Below are 21,537 nucleotides of genomic sequence, written 5' to 3'. Positions count from 1 at the left end.
TCAAAGCCTCAATGTTTTCAGTTGCACAAACTACATTATGTACCTCATGAGGCTTTCTGAATATTAAATAAGACATGCATGTAAAGTATATGCATAGTGCCTAACAAAAGGTAATCAAGCAATAAGCAGAACTTACTCATTTGCCTGGAAACTATCAAGGATAAAGTTGCAGATAAAATACAATAAAGGATAAAATACGATAAGATGGAGGAAATTTTATTTTCTCAGTGTCAGAACACACCCTGGGAAGAGCCTATATTTGTCACATGAATAATTTTATTTGGATACACCATTTGGGGAAGGATGAGACTGGCTCAAGGACTGTACTTAAGTAACAATAGAAGTTGCTGGAAATATCCTCTGAGGGATTATGGAGTCAGCTAAATTTCAGACCTTTATTTCCCTTATTGAGGCATATAAGTAACATGCCTTAAATATACTATGTCCAAATCCCAACTTCTGATTTTTCCCCTTAAACCTGATTATTTAACAGATTATGACTTAAAATTTCTTCCGTTTTAGTAAATACCAACTCCATTCCATCAGTTACTCAGGCCAAAACTTTGCTATCACCATTGACCCCTCTTTCATACCCCACATCCTGTCTACAAGTATTCACTGTCAGCTTTACCTTCAAAATACAGAGTTCAGTCACTTCTTATCACCCCCTTCTGTCTGCTCTCTCAACCACACCACCAGCTCTGGCCTGGACTGTCCCTAATAGCCTGCTACCCAGTCTTCTCCTTCCTGCTCCCACCTCCTGCAGCTTTAAGCCCTCCAATGGCTTTCTGTCTCATTTAGAATAAAAGCCAGAGTACTAACAATATCTTATAAGGCCCCACATGATCCCTCCCTACATACCCAGCTTCTCTCTGACCCCATTTCCTATCTCCCTGATCCCTCACTCACTCTTTTCTGACCACGCTGGCCTGTTCTAGGAAAAGCTAGAAGAGGCCAAACACATTTATACCTCAGGTCCTTTGTACTTACTATTCAATCTACCTAGTCTGCTTTTCTCCTAGATGATAGCATGGTTCCCACGCCTATTTCGTTTAGGTCTCTGTCAATATGTCACTTTATCTGTGAAGGTTTTCCTGACCACCTTATAAAGTATAACTTCATTCCCCCAAACAGAAAGAGAGAGAGATTCCCCCAAATAGATATATAGAGAGAGTTACTATCTGAGTTCTGCTTTGTTCTTTTTACAACACTATTTCCACCTGGATGTATTATATATTTTTATTTGATTGTTGGGTCCATGAGAGCAGGAACTTTGTATTGTTTGCTGATTTGTCCTCAGTGCCTAAAAGCTGATGCTGGCCTTTAGTAGGCACTCAGTAAGTGTGTGTGAAGTAAATGAGTGGAGACCAGGGAGATTGAGAGGAACAAAGGCATAGGATGTGGAAGCAGATGCCTATAGAGCAATTATGAAAAGAGAAAAGGAGAAAATGTTCATGAAATTTTCCTGGGTAGTATCCCATCTCTCCCCAAAATGTAATGGACCATTCATTACATGTTAATATCTAGTAAAATCGATCTATTTGGCGAAATGCAACTAAAAAGTCTTAATAGGGGTTTAGGACCTGTGTAAAATATTTTCCTGGGAAACTTCCACCTCTGAGTCACACTTTAAGGCAAGTATATGATCATAGCCTATTCTGATTGGTTCTCCCCATAGAAGACCTTAGATATTAACTTATTTGACTTATCCCATACCACATCTGTTTCCACACAGAGAGATATTTGAAACATAAGCTTTTCCTGTGTAATAAGCATAGACAACTCATTTTTCCTTTTAAATCATAATAATGTAAACAAAAGCTATTCCACATCCTTTATTCTTGCCAGAGACTCTAAAAGATTAAATTGAATGAACAAATTGGTTGTACCCATCTTAAGAGAAACTGGAGGCTTCAGAACTACTTTGGTCCTCTGCAAATTATTCAGTTTCCTTTCTTATTTTTCATTTTCTCCTATATTCTCTGGGCTGAAGGACTGGGTCTCTTCATTCCCCAAGGCACAGTTTTCCATGTAGGAAAACGAGTGCATGAGTCAAGAGGAATTTACCTTCAGAGATGCATCAACCCCAATTTAAAACTTGATAGGAAATTGAAATCCAAATATCTGAGCCAATCACTTCTCCCTTACCTATCATCTCACTCTCTCTGTGATGGTTCATAGAAGGAAATTATTAAACATATCTTCCCAAAATGCTGGAGAGAAACATTGCCAGATATAAAGCCCTTTTCATTTTGTCACTGACTGCTGTGTAACTCTAGTCAAGTCACTCACTGTTCTTTATCAAACAGAACCAAGAACCTCAAAGATTAACGAAGTTCGCTGAAGTTATTTGTGGATACTTACATAATTCCAACCCTTACCTAACAATTTTATAGTTAAAACTCAGGAAGGAAATATTTACTCATTCTTGGAGATTTGTTCATTTGACAAATAGCATCATGTGCCAGATTCATGAGACAAAACTATTTTCCTATTACTTGAAGTTCCAACAGGAATTACTATTGGATTTGTCTTTTATATCTCTAATGGGATGTAATCACAATAACACATTTTATCCTGTTTTCAAATTGAATCAGTGTTGAAATATAGGCTCTGGTTTGTAAAGTGGCTAACATAATGTTGCAATTGCACAGCAATTAAAACATATAAGTAGTTCACTTACATAAAAAGAAAAGCAAGCAGTGAAAATGTGATTCTCTAAAACTTTCCCTCAATATCCCACAAGTGTAATATATAAGAGTTTTATATTTTACAGATAGTGGATAAAAATTTAGGTTCACCTACCCTAAGCAGCCATTCTTGGGGCATTAAGACAAATCAAGAAAGGAAAATGCCATGTAAACTTTGCCCGTGAGAATGTACCTTTATTGTGTGGGAAAGAGCACAATGAACAGGAAATAAGGAAGTTGGTGTTCTCTGAACTAACTGCATTATCTATAGAGTAAAGTTTTCATTAGAAAGTCCTTAAAGAGGGGACACTTGGCTGGCTCAGTGGGTTAAGCCGCTGCCTCCGGCTCAGGACATGATCTCAGGGTCCTGGGATCGAGCCCCACATCAGGCTGTCTGCTCAGCAGGGAGCCTGCTTCCCCTTCTCTCTCTACCTGCCTATCTGCCTACTTGTGATCTCTCTATCTGTCAAATAAATAAAATAAAATAAAATAAAATAAAGAAAATCCTTGAACAGTACATTCCAGAATTTGGTTATCTCTGCAATAAATTATATTTTTATATTTTTATCATTTTGTGTTTTCCATTAATTATTCTTTATTTTCTGAACTGTCTACATCTACAAAAATATAAAATTTTAGAATCATTTCCCCAAGATTTGATATTTGAAAGACCACACAGACTTGTATTATAATTCTGTAGTGGCAAAAACCATTTCTTTCTTTTTTGATACTGCAGATCCTGTAACAAAACCAGTGGTGCGGACCCAGCCTTCCTCTGGAGCTGTGGAGTATGTGGGGAACATGACCCTGACATGCCTTGTGGAGGGGGGCACCCGGCTGGTTTACCAGTGGCTAAAAAATGAAAGGCCTGTCCACACCAGCTCCACTACCTCATTTTCTCTGCAAAACAGTACCCTTCATATTGCTCCAGTGACCAAAGAAGATATTGGGAATTACAGTTGCCTGGTGAAGAATCCTGTCAGTGAAATGGAAAGTGACATCATTATGCCTACCATATACTGTAAGTTTTTAACAAATATATATTCATGATGTTTCTTCTGGGAAGTTTATTATTTTTCATAGGTCCCATGACCTATGAAATATGTTTGTCATGAAATATAACTAGTAGTATGACCCTGTTTCTTGAAGATCAAGGTGAGATACTGGCTGTGAGCCTTTCAGGATACATTTTCTGACTTGGTCCGTTGTGTGACCTTATATCCAGGGCAAGGTAGGAACCTCAATTTTAAGAAACAAAAGCCAATACAGAAGACACTTATTTATTTACTCTAAGATCAAAGAATTGGTGATCATAAACTGGGAGAGGGGGTACTCTAGCTGACCACAGGGAGAAAGAATGTTCCTAGATTATGCATGGGTACTACATCCGCGGGCTGTCCTCTCTGCTCATTTTCGCAGCTCCATTTTTAGAGAAAACATAATTATTCTGCAGTAAGGTATTGAGGTTCCCAGAGGATCAGAAATTATTTCAGATCTCAATTTTCTTTGTTTTTTTTTTTTCCATTGTTGTTGCTGTTATTGTCATTTAATCTTATACACAGAGTTAAGTTCATCAAACTCTTCAGTTTGTCATGTTATCATCCTAGCCCAAGCAGGATCCCTCTTTCTTTATCATATTATTTTTCCCAGTCCCCTCTACTTCATAGCACCACCTCTAATATGTTTAGTTTTGCAGTCTAATTTCGGCTTCACACAGGGCTTCTTAGTGTCCACATTAATGACATTTTGGGCTGGACAAATATTTGTTGTGGAGGCTGTCTTATGTATTATAGGATGTTTAATGGCATCCGTGGTCTCCCCACCTTCAATTGTGACAACTAAAAATGTCTCTGGATATTGCTATATGTTCCCTGTTGTGAAGGTTGCAAAATCTCCCCTAGTTGAGAACCGATGACCTATCACATTGGGAAGTCTTCTCATCAGTTACTATGGAGCTTAAAGCATAGCCTTAAAGCCTTAAAGCATAGCTTAAAGCACAGCAGTGTAACAAAAAGAGTGAGGGATGGGGAAGGAAAAGTTCTCAACCCTGTGGCATGAGGGTAGAGGTTCCAGCTAGTTGAATCATTGGGCAGAATTAACTGTGTCTACTTACTGGTCACATATTATCTGTATAGTAATACGAGGAGAGGCTCCAAAACCTAGCGTTTAGGTTATAGGAGGTAGATAAACCTAAGTAGGAGATCTTTCTATCATTACCTATATGACCTTAAGAAATTCCTTGACCTTCCTGAGTCTCTTATGTAAAATGGAGATAGTCAAGACTACCTCACCACATTGCTGTGGCTTGATAAGGTGTCTGAAAAATAGCCAATGACTGACACAAAGCAAACATTCAGTAAACAGAGGCTGTTTATATTATTGATTCTATTTTCTTCAATACAGAATTGATGGAGTCCTCTTGAGGAAGTTTTACTAACTTTTTGGAAAAAAGCACCAGCATATGTACAAAATGTAGGTTTTTCCAACTAGATAAAGCTCAGTAGTAAAACTGAGCTCCAGCATTGGGGCAGGAAGAGCAAATGCAGGGAGAGGAGTGAAATAGTATGATTCAGGTATTCAGGGAGGTTTGCTTGATCCAGCAAAATTAAGCCAAGAGAAATGGAATCATTGAATCTTGAAATTGGAAGCTATCTTAGAGTTAAGCAGAAGTGAGAAAATGTACACAATAAAGTGTGTGAAATAGAATATCATAAATACCATAGGGAAGTATACAAAGGACTATAATGGCTAGGAATAAGAACTCTGGAGCCAGAGGCCTGGGTTCAAATCCTAGATCTACTACCTTACTTCTTTGTGCCTCAGTTTCTTCATCCATATAATGGTGATAATACCATTATAATACCAAGTAAGACCTATTTCATAGAGTCACTGTAAGGATTAAATCTATTCCTATATACAAATTGCTTAGAACAGCGACTGACCCATTGTAAGTACTCTACAACTATTAGCCATTATTATCACTATAATATTATGAGGCTTTGGAAATTGATGGAATTGAAGGAATACTTCTGGCTAGAGAGAACTGTTATTGTAGAAAGTAACATTTGAGATGAATCTTGAACAATGAGCATGACTGGGGCAAGTAACAATGTCTGGAAAAACCATTTAGGCAATGAGGACAGCAGGAACCCAAACCCAAAGCAGAGGTCAAAGTTTAGGCAAATGGTCCAGTTTAGTTAGTGTGAAGGATACAGCAAGGGATATAGTAGACTAGATGGTCAGATAGATATGTTTGAGTTAAATCATGGAGCGCTCAGAACCCCAGGCTTTATATGGTAAACAATGAAAAAAATTATTTTTTAAACAAAGGTTCAAATAAAAAAAAGACTGGAGAATGGTTTGTAAGCTAAAATTTAGACATACCTATTCTAGGCTAAATCAAAAAATGTTTGTCAAGAGAACACATTTTCAATCATACAATCATACAATCATATATCATACAATCATAGAAATGGTATACATAGGAAAGGAAAAGAGGGAAGTAAGACATATTTTATTAAACCAATAATACAGAAAGGAAAGGTCACCATTTTTGAACTATATACAATGATTAAACATATTTAAAAGCAATTTGAGAATTTTTTTTTCTGAAAAGTATTATCCACATAGAAATAGAAAAAATATCATATACTGTATAAATCATTTTTAATGTAGGGGAACCAAAGAGGATTAACACCTAGTTCAACCTAGTCCAGAATTCATTGTCTCAAAGATGAACCATTCCCTTCATGTATAAACAGAAGAAATTATATTAAAAATACCAAAGAAGGAGGAAATTACAGTTTTTCACCAAGAAATACCAAAACACCACACACTGCAAGCAACTTACCTGAGATTTGTTACAGTCATTAATTACATTATGTTTAACAATGGCATTATTTTTATAGCAGAATTTTTAGCTATAGTTTTATATAATTTTATATTCAGATGACACTGTGAAAATATTCTGTCTGCCTTAATGCATAGGCTGAGAAATAAATTCACAAAGTAAGTATAAACTGTGCCTATCTGCATGACTAACTACTCCTGCAAGTAGCACAAGACCTAAGTATTGAAGTTATTCAAAGACAGTGAAAAAAAAAATGGGAGCAGGCAAAGTGAATCAAATCTAGGGCTAGGTAGGTACATCTTTACGTTATTCTTTATTACTTGGTCTAAGTGGTTTACATTCACATAGAAGGTACAAAATGCAAAACAAGATATTAAAGCAGCCAGATATCATCTACTGAATATTAATCCTAAAGAACCATCATTCAGTGTGGTGAGAGACAGCAGGAAGTGAGCTTGTGCTGAAACATTTCTTGTTAACTGATGTTCTTTTGTTTAAACCACATTAAATTCTAGTTAACATGTCATTTGGGGAGTGCAGTGGAGAGAAGAGTGGTTATGAGACTGAGCTGAAAACTGAGGCTGCCTGGGCTAAAGCCTTGGTTCTGCCATTAGCAGTATATGCAAGTGACCCCTTTTTTGTGTGCATCAGTGTCCTCATTCTCCTTATCTCCACTGTCCTTGGTATAAGGCTAGTAATACCTGTCTCAAGTTGGATGGGAAGGGTTAGGTGAGATTTTATGAATAAAGAAATCAGTGAGTAGCACCTAGGAAGAGCTCAATGATCTTAGTTCTCCCCCCACCCCTTTTTTTCCTTTCTTGTTTTTTTTTTTTTTTTCTTTTCCTGTGAGCCAAAATGATCCTGACATAATTGGGAACATGGCAGCAAGAAGTTATGGAAAGCCTGGATGATTTAGAAGATGCCTGCAAAGAGAAAACTGAAAGAAACCTTGAGAAGAACATTTTCTTTCCCAAACATTACCAGTGGTTAACATTATTTTGTTTACATGAAAATATTTTCTTTATGTCAGTTTTTTTTTTTTTTCTAAACATCTGTCTCTCCATCTATTTGCCTATCTTTAAACTCTAGCCATAGATTTAAATGAACAATTCCTGGGGGAAATTCCATAAACAATTACAGGCACATGAAAATATCATTTGCATCTTCAAATACCCTTTTATTTGGCTATATAGTTTATTTTAATCTGGAAAAGCGAGAATAAGACTTTTTTTTTTTAAAGATTTTATTTATTTATTTGACAGAGAGAGATCACAAGTAGATGGAGAGGCAGGCAGAGAGAGAGAGAGAGGGAAGCAGGCTCCCCGCTGAGCAGAGAGCCCGATGAGGGCCTCTATCCCAGGACCCTGAGATCATGACCTGAGCCAAAGGCAGCGGCTTAACCCACTGAGCCACCCAGGCGCCCGAGAATAAGACTTTTTTTTTAAAGATTTATTTATTTATTTGAGAGGGAGTGCGCATGAGCCAGGGGAGGGACAAAGAAGCAGATTCCCCATGGAGCAGGGAGCCCAATGTGGGACTCATTCCCAGGACTCTGGGATCATGACCTGAGCCGAAGGCAGATGCTTAACCAACTGAGCCACCCAGGTGCCCCCTTTTTTTTTTCTTTTTGTTTTTAGAGACTGAGAGGAAGTGTGCACATGTGTGTATGCACACACACCCACATGCACAAGAAGCAGGGGAGGGGAGGGGCAGAGAGAGAGAGAGAGAGAATCTTAAGCAGGCTCAATGCCTAGTCCAGAGCCCGATGCAGGGCTCAGTGTCACAACCCTGAAATCATATGACCTGACTTGAAATCAAGAGTCAAACACTTAACTGACTGAGCCACCCAGGCACCCCAAATTTTTCTTTTAACATGTACAAGTTCATGCCCCAAGCTCAATATTGTCATAGAATGTGGTGATACACAGGATGTAAAGAATAAAAATGAGGGAAAAATCTAATCATACCTATAAATATTATGCTTTAAATTCCAAAATCTTCTTTCTTATCCTGTATTATTTTAAAGAATGAAAACATCCCATCCAAATAAATTCAAACTTCACAGAATATGTCTTCTATTATGGACTAAACTTTTTTTCTTACATTCTTTTAGGCATAGTCTAGGGAAATCTCACAGAGAAAGGTCAGTCATGAGTAAGACTAATGGTAGATAGTAGGAAGAAGTACATTTGGAAAACTTACAAATGTATGTTCTACTTACGCATTGTAAAAATAAATTATCTAGATGGTTTAACAATTATTACTCTTATTAAGTGGTAATTGTGAATATAGTATTATTAATTTACTTTCTTGACAGTTTTCATGTTCAAATGCAAAATTCTTCACTTAGTCAACAATCTCATCTTACTGACCTTCATTCATTCACTTATTCACTCATCCACTCATAGTTTGTTTAATTCAAAAATCAAACATCATGGTCTGAATTGTGCTAAACAATTATTACTTATCACATAATATATAGAAACACAACCCAGACTCACTTTCTTTCCAGAATCATTAATTTTTACATTTTTCTTTCTATTGCTATTTTAGCCCTGTTATATCATTTGTTTTTATTTTTTGTTCAGTTTGGTCTATTTGGGCTTACAATAAGTAAAATATATAATGTGAGGATTTGTCATTTATCTTTTCTGTTGATGTAGCATCAACACTTTTGCGATCTTTATCATTCTATACAAACTGAGAATATATGCCTTGGTTTATGTTCCCACCTCTCTTTCTTCACTTGGCTACACCCTCATCTTTCTTTATAGAATCATCTTTTCCAGAAATGCTCACCTACCCCAACCTTGTCTCAGCTCTTCAGTGTGACTAAGAGGTTCGCCGTGCTCCCATAGCACCTTTTCTCCTGGTACTCACTGCACTGGAGTCTTTCTACTCATAAGCCCTCTAACCCAAAATAGGAGCTCTGTGTTGTTCATCTTTGTATCCCTAGGGCAATACTTGACACGGATTAAGAACTCAATACAGGTTTCTGGGATTCCTGGGTGGCTCAGTTGGTTAAGCAGCTGCCTTCGGCTCAGGTCATGATCCCAGCGTCCTGGGATCGGGTCCCACATCGGGCTCCTTGCTCACCGGGGAGCCTGCTTCTCCCTCTGCCTCTGCCTGCCACTCTGTCTGCCTGTGCTCATGCTTTCTCTCTCTCTAACAAATAAATAAATTTAAAAAAAAAATCTTTAAAAAAAGAACTCAATACAGGTTTCTTGAACTTGACTAAAATGGAACAGATGATCTTTCTTCATATCCCTTTCAGATTCCAGTGTTACTTGATGATGCAAGTTTAAATTCCCACTGTAACAGCTTCTTAATTATAGTACTTTGGCCTTTTGTTTTATTTTTTGTTTTTGTTTCTGATCTTTAGCAAAATTGCTCAATAAAAATGTCATATTCCAATATTCCCCCCATGGAGGTCCACATCATAATTTAGAACTTCAGCATGAATCAACAGCTCTGTTTTCTTAAGGCACTCTTTCTGTTACAGCTTCCTCTATGAAAGCAGGAATTATTTTTTATTTTGGCAGGAAAAAGCTTAACAGAATCTATCAAGACTGGCCGTGTATGTATGAGGTTATGATGTCATAACCTAGTAATGGACTTGTTTGGAATATAATGTCAAGTCAGTAATTCAGACAGATACCTACTTGTAGTCCATGAAATGCATATGCCTTCCAGCTCTGTTGTAAATAATAACCCAGTAACCACTGCATTTTGTGTGCAACATATGGCACTGCTGCAGGGAAGTACTTTAAGTGATAAAAATTAAAGAAAAAAAAAAAGGTCATTCACAGTAAATACTTACCATCTGCTCCCAAGCAGGGTGGCAAGCAGCATCATGATGGAAATTTCGGTACTGTTCCCACCCAACCATAAATTGTTAAAGAGAACAGATGATATGTGATTTTACAAGTCACTTAGTAAACAGCCATTTCTGAGGCAAAGAGTTTATTCCTATTGGGAGTTCTCTGCCACAGGCAAGAAACTGAACCATAATCCAAAGTCAAAATAGAATTATCCTTCTGCTTTCATTTTCAATGTCAGAGGCCACACTGGTTGAATCACTCCAAATGTCTTCAATTGGATTGCCCATTCTCATGAATAATGTATTCGGCTGCACCTCAAAGTAAAAGATGGTCAGGCTGAAGTGCTAAAAAGGAAATAATATCATTGTGTAGTAAGAATAAAACATTGTAAGCAGTGGAGAGAGAGAGAGAGAAAGAGCAAAGGAAGGAAGGAAGGACGGAAGGGAGGGAAGGAGGTAGGAAGGAGATCTGTGTGTGAGAGAGAGAAGTATAGAAGATTGAAAGATCCTACACAAATATGATTATTCATTCTTTGAATGGTAAAATTACAAATGAGTTTTCTTTCCATCTCTGTGATTCTCTGAATTTCCTGCAATAAACATGTATTTCTTATATAATGAGATAAAGAATGTTACATTTTAAGAAATCATATCAGAAGCAAGGAATTTAAATGCTTCAAGGTGTTAGGCTCCAAAAACTAGGGGAAATGTTTGTATGGGGGCTGGGAAAGTTTGAGAGGTTTTGAAGCTAACTCTGAAGAACTAGATATACCATGTAATTAAGACAGAGGAGAAAACTTTACGCCAATCATGAAACCCAACAAATGGGGAAGTAGCAAAATCAAAATATGTGTACATATAGGGAAGATAAGCCGAGAGTCCTTTCTTTAAAAGCATGTTTTATTTTAAACTAGAACAATATTATTAAATCAGATAATCAACCTTATTCACCAAATTTGACTGTAAGTGATTGTGGGTTTCCTTTACAAATTGAGCCCATTCGCCAAAATGAACGAATTACTACTTTTGGCAATACTCTATTATGTTCCAGGGTCCTAAGGCAATTCCAATGGAGGAGTTCTCAAAAAAGTTTTGAGTAATGTCAGCACACTGAACAGAATATTACTCATTTTTATGTGTGTCAAATTATCAAGCAATTTGTTTTTATAGTCACATTCTGTAAACCCTGAAAGCCAATGAAGACAGACTTAAACTGAATGGGTGTATTTTTATAACTACACTACACTTATTTAATCAGTGCTCACAGAAAAGCCCTCTCAGACTTTAGTTTTTGTGCACAGACCTGGGTATCTTGTTCCAAACTTTAGTTGATTCCTCTTCTTGGTTTCCTACCATGTGAATCATAACCGGTACTTACCAGTTGGTGGTCTTTTGCTTCTTTAATATTCTGCCAATGCCGACAACTTGAAGACCCTGCTGCTGCATGGGGCTTGGGAGAACAGCCGCAAGAATCATTTCTGTGATACTTGGATTCTCCCATAATGCCTAGGACAATACTTATGCACAGTAACATCTCAGTATTTATTTTGGTGGAGTGAGTGAAAACAACTCTTCATTCCCATTACATAAATACTATTTAGTGGAATTCAGAATAAGGGGGTTCCACTTAGCCACAGTTCTGAAAGAGTGGTTTTCCTCAGAGATTGTATCATAGCCTGAAATAAGAGAGCCATATAATGGGGTTCTAATATAGCTAGTACAGTGTTGGAAAGGGCATTCGTTTCTCTTCCTTTAATCTTCCATCTCCAGTTCCTGATTACTTCAAATTTGAAGATACTAATGTCTTTATTTGCCTTTTGAAATCAGGATCATCTCACATGTACATATTAACGTTAATCTGTAGCTTCCCTGCAGATGTTTATGTCTTTAGGAAGCAAATATTATGTCTTTAGGAAGCAATAAAGTTTGTGTTCCCTAGCTAAATATAATTTATTGTTTTGCATCTTTAGTTTCTGTTTTATCTTAGGAAATGTGTTTCCCCAACAGTACATTGGTCAGAAAATACTGACATCAAAGAGAACCACTCTGGGAATCTGAAAATTTAAGGTTGGCTTCCCAGTATCCAAAATAGCTTAAGCATGGTATCAGTCATTCAAAGGTATTTCAAAGGGAGAAGGAACTTTGGTGACCATTCATTTAGTCAACTTTTTTGTAGCAAAGGTGAGATAAGTGAGACCTAAAAGTTTAAATGACTTCTGAAGAATACTTAACTAATTATTGACAAAATCAGGATTTAACATAGTGATAACTGATAATGACTACTGTGTAATCATTACATCATATTATTCCCTATAATGAGAGATAAATAGTACTTCTTTAAAAAATAAAATCAGAACCTTTGAGATCAGGTTATTACTGAGCAAACCATCCATAGCCTTTTCCATGTTATTAATTCCTTGAGAGTAGGAACTGTATCTTATGTATTTTTTCTCTCTTGTATTAAATATATTGTCTAATAGTATCTCTCAAATAAGAATTTGTTGACTGATTACTTGATTAACTGAGTACAGAATTCATATATAATGAGATAATTTTAACTTATTGTAGAGCTAATACTATAGTTACACAACAAGAAACTGTTCTGATATATATTTGGGGGGCAGTAATGTGAATGATCAAATGCATATATTTTAGAGTTCCAGCTCTGCTATTAAAAACTTTGGACCATGGGAAAATTAATTTTTAAATGTCACTTCCTACATCTTATAATGGGAATAATAACATCTACCTTATGTGGTTGCTTTAAAAATTAAATGCAGTTGTCTGTGTAAGTACTTAAAGTGCTTTCATATGGAGGGTAGCCAATAGATGTTGGTGATGATCAGCTGAAAACTGAGTACAATCATATTTAAGCCTTAAATTTTTTAGAATATAAGCCAGGATTTAGACTGAACAAGATAGACTTTATCTAGCTGGGAAATTTTTCCATCTCTGTCTTTAGTTTCTGAAGAAAGCAATGGGAAATATGTCTTCATCTACAGGCAATGTGGTGCCATACACATAGCAAAATGCCACAAGAAAATTGCAATAAGGAAAAACACCATGGAATATCCATGATTAGTTTATTGGTGATCAATGAATATTTGTTTTGGGGGGGATTTTGTTTTTTTTTAAGATTTTATTTATTGGACAGAGAGAAAGAGATCACAAGTAGGCAGAGCAGCAGGCAGAGAGAGAGGGGAAGCAGGCTCCCCGCTGAGCAGACAGCCCGATGCCCTGAGCCAAAGGCAGAGGCTTAACCCACTGAGCCACCCAGGTGTCCCAATCAATGAATATTTGTTAATGATAATGAAGATGTATTTTTTCCAAAGAGGACTCTAAGCTTGGTTTGCAGGGAAAATTTTGGGTGGCTCAGTGGGTTAAGCCGCTGCCTTCGGCTCAGGTCATGATCTCGGAGTCCTGGGATCGAGCCCCGCATCGGGCTCTCTGCTCTCTTGGGGAGCCTGCTTCCTCCTCTCTCTCTGCCTGCCTCTCTGTCAAAAAAAAAAAAAAAAAAAAAAAATTCTTTAATTGCTAATATGTCATGAAACTATGGGACACTTCTGTATCTATTTGCATAAATCTGTGCTCCATGTGAAACTGTATTTTGTAAATATTTGCGTGAACTTCCTTAGAACTAAAAAGAAAAATAGATAATACTCAAAGTATGGTTGTTAATGAGAAAATAATGGCCATAATCTATTTCTAATATGCTTTCAAGTACAATTATGGTTTCAGAAAGATGGTACTTGTCTAACACAATTACAGATTTATCAATACATTAATTACTCAAAAGCTTAGCATACATGCTGGAGGGAAGAGGGGTGGAGGGATGGGGTAACTTGGTGATGGACATTGGGGAGGGTGTGTGTTGTAATGAGCACTAGTATTACATAAGACTGATGAATCACAACAAATAATACATTATATGTTAATTAATTGAATGTAAATTTTTTTAAGGGATGATAAAAAAAAATCTTAGCACACCGTTATGATGGCAGTGTCTTTAATATTATGTACTAAGTTTCAAGGCTTTCACTCTCAGATAAGTTCAGTCACATCTCAAATAATTTCCATTGTCATGGATATCAGAATAACACATTTCTAGGTCCTCATGATTTATTGGGAATCTAAATGAGTACCTATTTGCCCAAGTTTAACTTGAAGACTTTCATGGAAAGTAAAATACTGCTGAGCATCTCCCAAATGTTGTGATTATTTATGCCATCCCTTTATTTCTTTTTTTAATCAATGCAGATGGACCTTATGGACTTCGAGTTAATTCTGACAAAGGGCTAAAAGTAGGGGAAGTGTTCACTGTTGACATTGGAGAGGCCATCTTATTTTATTGTTCTGCTGATTCTTATCCCCCCAATACCTATTCTTGGATCCGGAGGACTGACAATACAACATATGTCATTAAGCACGGGCCTCGCTTGGAAGTTGCATCTGAGAAGGTAGCCCAGAAGACAACTGACTATATGTGCTGTGCTTACAACAATGTAACTGGACGGCGAGATGAAGCTCATTTCACAGTCATCATCACTTCTGTAGGTAAGATCCTTTTGGCAAGGATCCCAAGGAAACACAAATTCAAGCTGTCCTTGCTATAGCCCTATTTTATACCTGTGTGGAAGAGAAAAAACTACTGTGGATTGTTGATAAACTCTGAGAAACTCTCTTTCCTGAGTTAACGAATCCATGGCTTCTATGAGTCAAAGAAAGAAAACCCAAAATAGAATGGAGAGAGAATTCAGTCGCTAACTCTGAGGGACTATGAACAAAAAGAGAATTCAGTAAATGACTTAAATATGAATTTATGCTTTCCTGATTTTAAAATCAGGAATAGAAGAGAAGCAGGCTACTCATTTAACCTGGTTTGTATTTGCTATTGTGTTAGCTCAGGTGACTAAATCTCCATGACTTGGAAATCTGGTTTTCCTACTAATTTGACTCCTCTTCTCACTGTCCTTCATGGACTTCCCTTCCTCTTTCATCATTTAAACTCCTGAAATATGGAAATTCTCAAAAGGAGTCTCAATACCTTGGAAACTGTAACATTTTCTAAGTCTGTGATGTTTGACATTCTCTAGAAATCATCTGATTTTTCAGAAAGCTCATCAATCCACAACAAGTTAAGTGTCACTACCTAAAAATATATGTCCACCAAATTCCCTTCCTTTTGAGCCTTCTCTTTTCTCTCTATAGTATAATTTTATTTTCCTATATGATTTCATTCACACCCATGGTTTCATGTAACACTGGTGCATCCCAAATCTGTATCTTTAAAGCTCTAAAACTATATACCCTGTTGCCTTCTGGGTGTCTCTAATTTGAAATGCCAAAGGCAGCATATAAGTCAAGCATATCAAAAGTGAACCATCTTCTTCCCCTCCAAATTATAATTCTTTCTGTATTCCATATTTAGGTGAATGGCCTCACTGTCTACCAACCTGAACCAGATAGCTAAATGCCACTCCAGACCCCTTTCTCTTGCTTATTACCCTCTCCAACATCCAGTCACCAAGTTTATACATTCTCCTTCCTTTCTACCTCTCAAAACCCATTCTTCTCTCCTTCTTTCTTAAATTTCTTCTCCTCTTCCTATCCCTTCCCCTCTCCCTGTTCTCCTCTTCATCCCCCTCTTCCACCTTGTCCTCATCCTCCACCTTTTTCTCCTTTTTCTGCTTTCTCTTGCTAGTATCAAGTTCTTCCTGGACTCAGCTTTGCATACAAAGACAAGTCAATATCCGCCTGGAGAATACCTAAGAGCAGGTTTAGAGTGGTAGCTAGGTGCCTATTAGTGGTACAGGGGCAAATGTGCAAAAAGTACCACCCATCAATACTTTCTCCATTGATATCTTCTCTTTCTCTGTCTTTATAGCCCTAGTGCCTAGATCGGGGCCCATAATATAGAGAGAGTTAATATGTTTTATTGAATAAGTGAAGTAAGAATAAGTGAAGTAAGAATCCTTGTAATTCTTAGGGCTTAATTTTTTAATATGTGGCCCCTGGGCCTTGTGCATCAAAATCACCTGGGGAGGTCTAATAATGTATTTTCGTTAAGATACCTCGGACCTATTGGGTCAGGATCTTGAAGGCAGGATCTAGGAATCTCAATATTTAACAGGCATAAGTGTGGTAATTACATGTTTAAGGTGGTTTTTTGTTTTGTTTTGCTCCTCTCTAGTCTTTTGAACCTATTAAAAAGCCACCAAAAATTGTAAGAATATAACAAACTACAAATTGACAAAGACATATATAAGGAATCCTCCCAGTATTCCTTAAAATTGAGAGTATTCATGTTTGTGAAGTCATCTGAATATATTGGAATTTATATAATGGAACAATGAGGGTTTTTTTTTTTTTTTTTAATATGAAGAAAATACCACACTCTCTAGAAAGTGCTATTCGAGGGTGTCTGGGTGGCTCAGTCGGTAAAGTGTCTGACTTCACCTCAGGTCACAATCCCAGGGTCCTGGGATTGAGCCCTGTGTTGCACTCTCTGCAAATCAGGGAGTCTGCTTCTCCTTCTCCCTCTGTGCCCCAGTCGTGCTCGGTCTCTCTTTCTCTCTCTCTCAAATAAATAAAACCTTAAGAAAAAAAAAGTGCTATCCAACAGAACTTTTTTCAATGAAGGAAATATTTGATATCTGCACTAGCCAATATGGTAGCCACTACCTTCATCTGGCTTTTGAGCACTGAAATTTAGCTATGCAACTGAGGGACTGAATTTATTTTATTAATTTTAATTTAAATTAAATAGCCACATTTGTCTGGTAGCTACCATACTGGACAATGCATCTCTGGAATTTTTACCTGAATTCTGTCATTTGGGCAATAGATACTATATTACCCTTATTGTTCCCCAAAGCATATATGTGTTTAGGGTGCTATAAATCAGACACTCATTTATTCATTATTTAGCACCTCTTATGGGCCAAATACTGGGGTAAGCATTGAGAATGCCAATTGAAAAAAAAATCCTGCTAACAAAATGATCACAACCTACTATGGGTAGCAGGCATGTCAAAGGTGCATCCTTTGCTTTCTATTATAATAAATTTTTAATAGGTTTAACCAGCTTTTTACTTTGGCAGCTAACCAAACCATAATTTTAAAGCAAGCCATAATTAAGCATATAAAATAATTTAGTAGCAATCTGGTTGTCATGTTAGACTTGTTCCTCATGCTCATTGCTAATGAAAACATAGCTACAACATGTACTTGTATATCACATTGAAACCTTTCACGCTGCCTGAACTTTCCCCATTAATATTTAGCCAAAGCATTTTCATAATATCAGAAGCCCCCAATATTTGATTAAGATCTTATTACCAAAGCCCAAAGACAGCTACAGTCTTTATATCAAATAATTGCCTTTTGCAAAATATAAAAAAACCTGTTTGACCTGTACAAAGACCAGGTATTTGTTATTATAGTAAATAAGAAGAGCAGGTGCTTATTTTTCAGAGGGATTCAGAGTTGTCAACATTAGTGACCTCTTTGTGGGTTTTAGAGCTATTTTTCAAACCCCGTATGTCCACAGAACCTTAACTCAAACAGCAGGAAATGGCAAAGTAAATGAGTAGTATGTCTTAAGTATCTGATTTCTTAAAAGTTTTCCAAATTAATGAATCTCTGCAATGGAGATGAAGTGTATAATAACCTATGGTGAAAAAATGAACATCACCAACTGAGCACTGACTGACCATCCACTCTGATAAGCGAGCAATCTATATTAAGATCAGTGGAAATGGGGGGTGGCGCCTGGGTGGCTCAGTGAGTTAAGCCTCTGCCTTCAGCTCAGGTCATGATCTTAGAGTCCTGGGATCCAGGCCTGCATCAGGCTCTCTGCTCAGCTGGGAGCCTGCTTCTCTGCCTGCCTCTCTGCCTACTTGTAATCTCTCTGTCAAATAAATTTTTTTTTTTAATCTTAAAAAAAAAAAAAAAAGATCAGTGGAAATGGGGCACTTGGGTGGCTCAGTTGGTTGAGCATCTGCCTTCAGCTCAGGTCATGGTCCCAGGTCCTGGGATTGAGCTCCATGTCGTTGGGCTCCCTGTTCAGCAGAGTCTGCTCCTCCCTCTGCCTCTCCACCCCACACGCTCTCTCTTTCTCAAATAAATAAATGAAATCTTTAAAAAAAAAAAAAAAAGATTGGTGGAGAATTTGAAATAATTTTGAGGGATAAATACCTGTCTTTAAGAAATTTTCAGAACTAAGTGGTGTTTGATGTAACCAGAGTCCAGTAGTAAGAAATAGAGGAGCTTCTTTGTTTTTACTGAGACAAATGATGTGGCCAACCAAAAAGTCTCAGCAATGAGCTGTAGAGGGCAACAAAGGAGCCAGAGATGACTCCAAGATCACAAATATGGAAAGAAAATAAGATTAGGATATAATCAAGTTTTATTAGGTACCTGTGGTTGGGAGAGGAAGGCTAGAGAATATGATGATTGTCTCCAATATCTGGGTAAGACTCAACCAGATGGTGCCTTCCACCTCATGGGTTATGATTCACAACTAATTTGAAATATTAATTGACCTTTCTATCTCAGTGGAGATACACTAAAGAAAACAGGGATAATGGGCAAGGTCACACAGCTAGTAAGTGATAAAATAATATCTGAATTCACATCCCTTGTTTTTTTTTTTTTTTTAAATCATCTCCAATACCGTAGTTAACATTTCTGAACCCATGGTTTTATTTATTTATTTTTATTTTTTAAAATTTTTATTCATTTGACAGAGAGCGAGAGAGAGAGAGATCACAAGTAGGCAGAGAGAGGGAAGCAGGCTCACCTCTGAGCAGAGAGCCCGATGTGGGGCTCGATCCCAGGACCCTGAGATCATGACCTGAGCCGAAGGCAGAGGCTTAACCCACTGAGCCATCCAGGTGCCCCCACATCCCTTGTTTTAATCACTATATAAACTACCTCCTTTGACATTCTTGATTGAGAATATCAACAAGACTATGGTCTTTCTAAAAGATAGATCACATATATAGGATAGTGTGTATTTTTTCACCCCCTTAACTAATTTTGTGCTGGATACAAAGAGATACTCTAGTTTATCCATGACACATGTATGCTTTCATATTAATGGGAAATTATGAAACCTATAACTAAAATCATATCTAGAATATAAGTTTCAAGGAAAAACTAGCAATTCAAATAATCAATTGCCACTTGTATTTTGAAAAAAATCAATGATTTTATTTTTTTGATTAAGGACTTCCTTGAAAGCAGGTGTCCATGCTTTAAATTTTAGTGGGGTCTAGATCACTACTGTAACATGCCATATATAGAAAATGAAAATATTTATGATCAGGATTCAAGTGTTCACATTTAATGAAGACATTCAAATATATAAATTATGGAGTTCCCAAGAGCCACATGGCTGTGATTTGAGATTTAGATATAATAGAAATGTCTTGAATTTGCACATGATCCTGAGAAATCTATCATTTTTATATTTATTTCTATTGTACATCTTCTCATATAGAAGACAAAAAGAAAATGACCCAAAGCAGGAAATAAATTGACTAATTTCTTCTATTTAGAAATTTCTCCTGTTTAAGGTCTTAAGGAGCTGTATTTCATTTTGGGCCACTGGAGAAAATGGCTGAGAAAAACCTACAGCCCTGACATCCACACCCTAAGAACTGGGTGACATCCCCATGAGCACCTAGCACAGAATAACAGTGTCTGTCTGGTGGGGCCTTGGAGGAATATGGAAATAGCACACCCCCAATATGGTACTTTCATCTCCACAGGGACATGAACCAGCTACCATAATCAGCACACAGATTGAATGGTAGAGATCTCAGAACTCCATTCTGATCTAGGAATAGATGTGCAGACTGGTAGCATATGGCTGTCCTGTTCTGGGTGCAGTCTCTCAAACAGCAGGACCGTGATACCATGGATACCACACCTCCTACCCATATTTGCACTTAATATGTCATTTCATTTTATTTGTTTGCCTAAGGAGGGGGCAAATAGCATTTGCACTAGGGCTTTGGTCAATGAGTCAGTCATATTTAAATAATGAAGAGAATAGCATGCTATGTGCTAAACAGTAGAAAACTGTCTGAAAGAAAGAACGGGACTCCTGCCGGTGTCCAGAACCGCATTGAGAATTCCTATACATTCTCCGTAGCAATAGGATCAGAATTTCCCTGCTGCCATATATTTTTTTTAAAGATTTTTATTTATTTATTTGACAGAGAGAGATCACAAGTAGGCAGAGAGGCAGGCAGAGAGAGAGGAGGAAGCAGGCCTCCCGCTGAGCAGAGAGCCCAATGTGGGGCTCGATCCCAGGACCCTGGGATCATGACCTGAGCCGAAGGCAGAGGCTTTAACCCACTGAGCCACCCAGGCGCCCTCCTGCTGCCATATTTTTAAGTTGGAGCCTGGAAGTCCATCTCTCCAAAATACACTTGCCTAGAGCTGAGACTGAAGCAGCTGTGCCCTTGATTTGATCCTTGACTATTTGGCTTTTTTTTTTTATTTTGTGAAAGGGTACAAATTTCATGTTCTGAGACAGAGAATCAATGTTGAGAGGAGAGACTCAGAATGCTCTAGAGAAGAAGGGGGCCTAAGAGGGAAGATCATTTGTTCTTAGAAAAAAGATTACCCCTATTCCTCATTCTCCAGGAAAAGGATGATTGGTTTTGCCATAACCAAGGTTTGGGGGTACAGACACTGGTCACTAAAGGGTGTTTCTCTGATGTAGGGCTAACAGGGGCCAAGGGGAAAAGAGACAAGAAAGCAATGAGGAAGGAGTCTTGAAGAGATAAGGAAGTAGGGGTGCCTGGCTGGCTCAGTCAGTGGAGGATGCAACTCTTGATCTCAGGGTATGGCTTTGAGTCCCATGTTGGATATGGAGACTACTTAAAAATAATTAATCAATTAATTAGAGAGATAAAAAGTAACCATAAAAGGAATAAGCAAGATCCTCTGTCGGACAGAATGTGCAAATTCAATCATTTTAGGAAACACCAACCAAAAGGGACAAAAGCTGGGGTGTTTGGGTAGCTAGTTGTTAAGCATCTGCCCTCAGCTCCGGTCTTGATCCCAGGGTCCTGGGACTCCCTACTCAGTGGGAAGCCTGCTTCTCCCTCTGCCATTCCCCCTGCTTGTGTTCCCTGTCTTGCTGTTTTTCTCTCTCTGTCAAA

At 37.6% G+C, this 21,537-nt stretch overlaps 1 protein-coding gene across 8 annotated transcripts in view; it reads left to right on the top strand.

Annotated features, from left to right (window-relative positions):
- HEPACAM2 (HEPACAM family member 2) overlaps positions 1 to 21,537 on the top strand; it is a 61,833-nt gene that overhangs the window by 8,113 nt on the left and 32,183 nt on the right. For all 8 annotated transcript variants that reach the window (XM_047694562.1, XM_047694561.1, XM_047694563.1 and 5 more), the window contains exons 3-4: positions 3,427 to 3,711; positions 14,618 to 14,914. In XM_047694562.1, the coding sequence (XP_047550518.1) occupies positions 3,427 to 3,711; positions 14,618 to 14,914 (582 nt within the window). The remainder of the gene's footprint in view (positions 1 to 3,426; positions 3,712 to 14,617; positions 14,915 to 21,537) is intronic.

The sequence above is a fragment of the Lutra lutra genome, chromosome 11 (assembly GCF_902655055.1).
Source record: "Lutra lutra chromosome 11, mLutLut1.2, whole genome shotgun sequence".
NCBI lineage: Eukaryota > Metazoa > Chordata > Mammalia > Carnivora > Mustelidae > Lutra > Lutra lutra.
The sequence above is the reverse complement of the archived record's forward strand: the minus strand, read 5'-3'. Positions and strand labels throughout refer to the sequence as shown.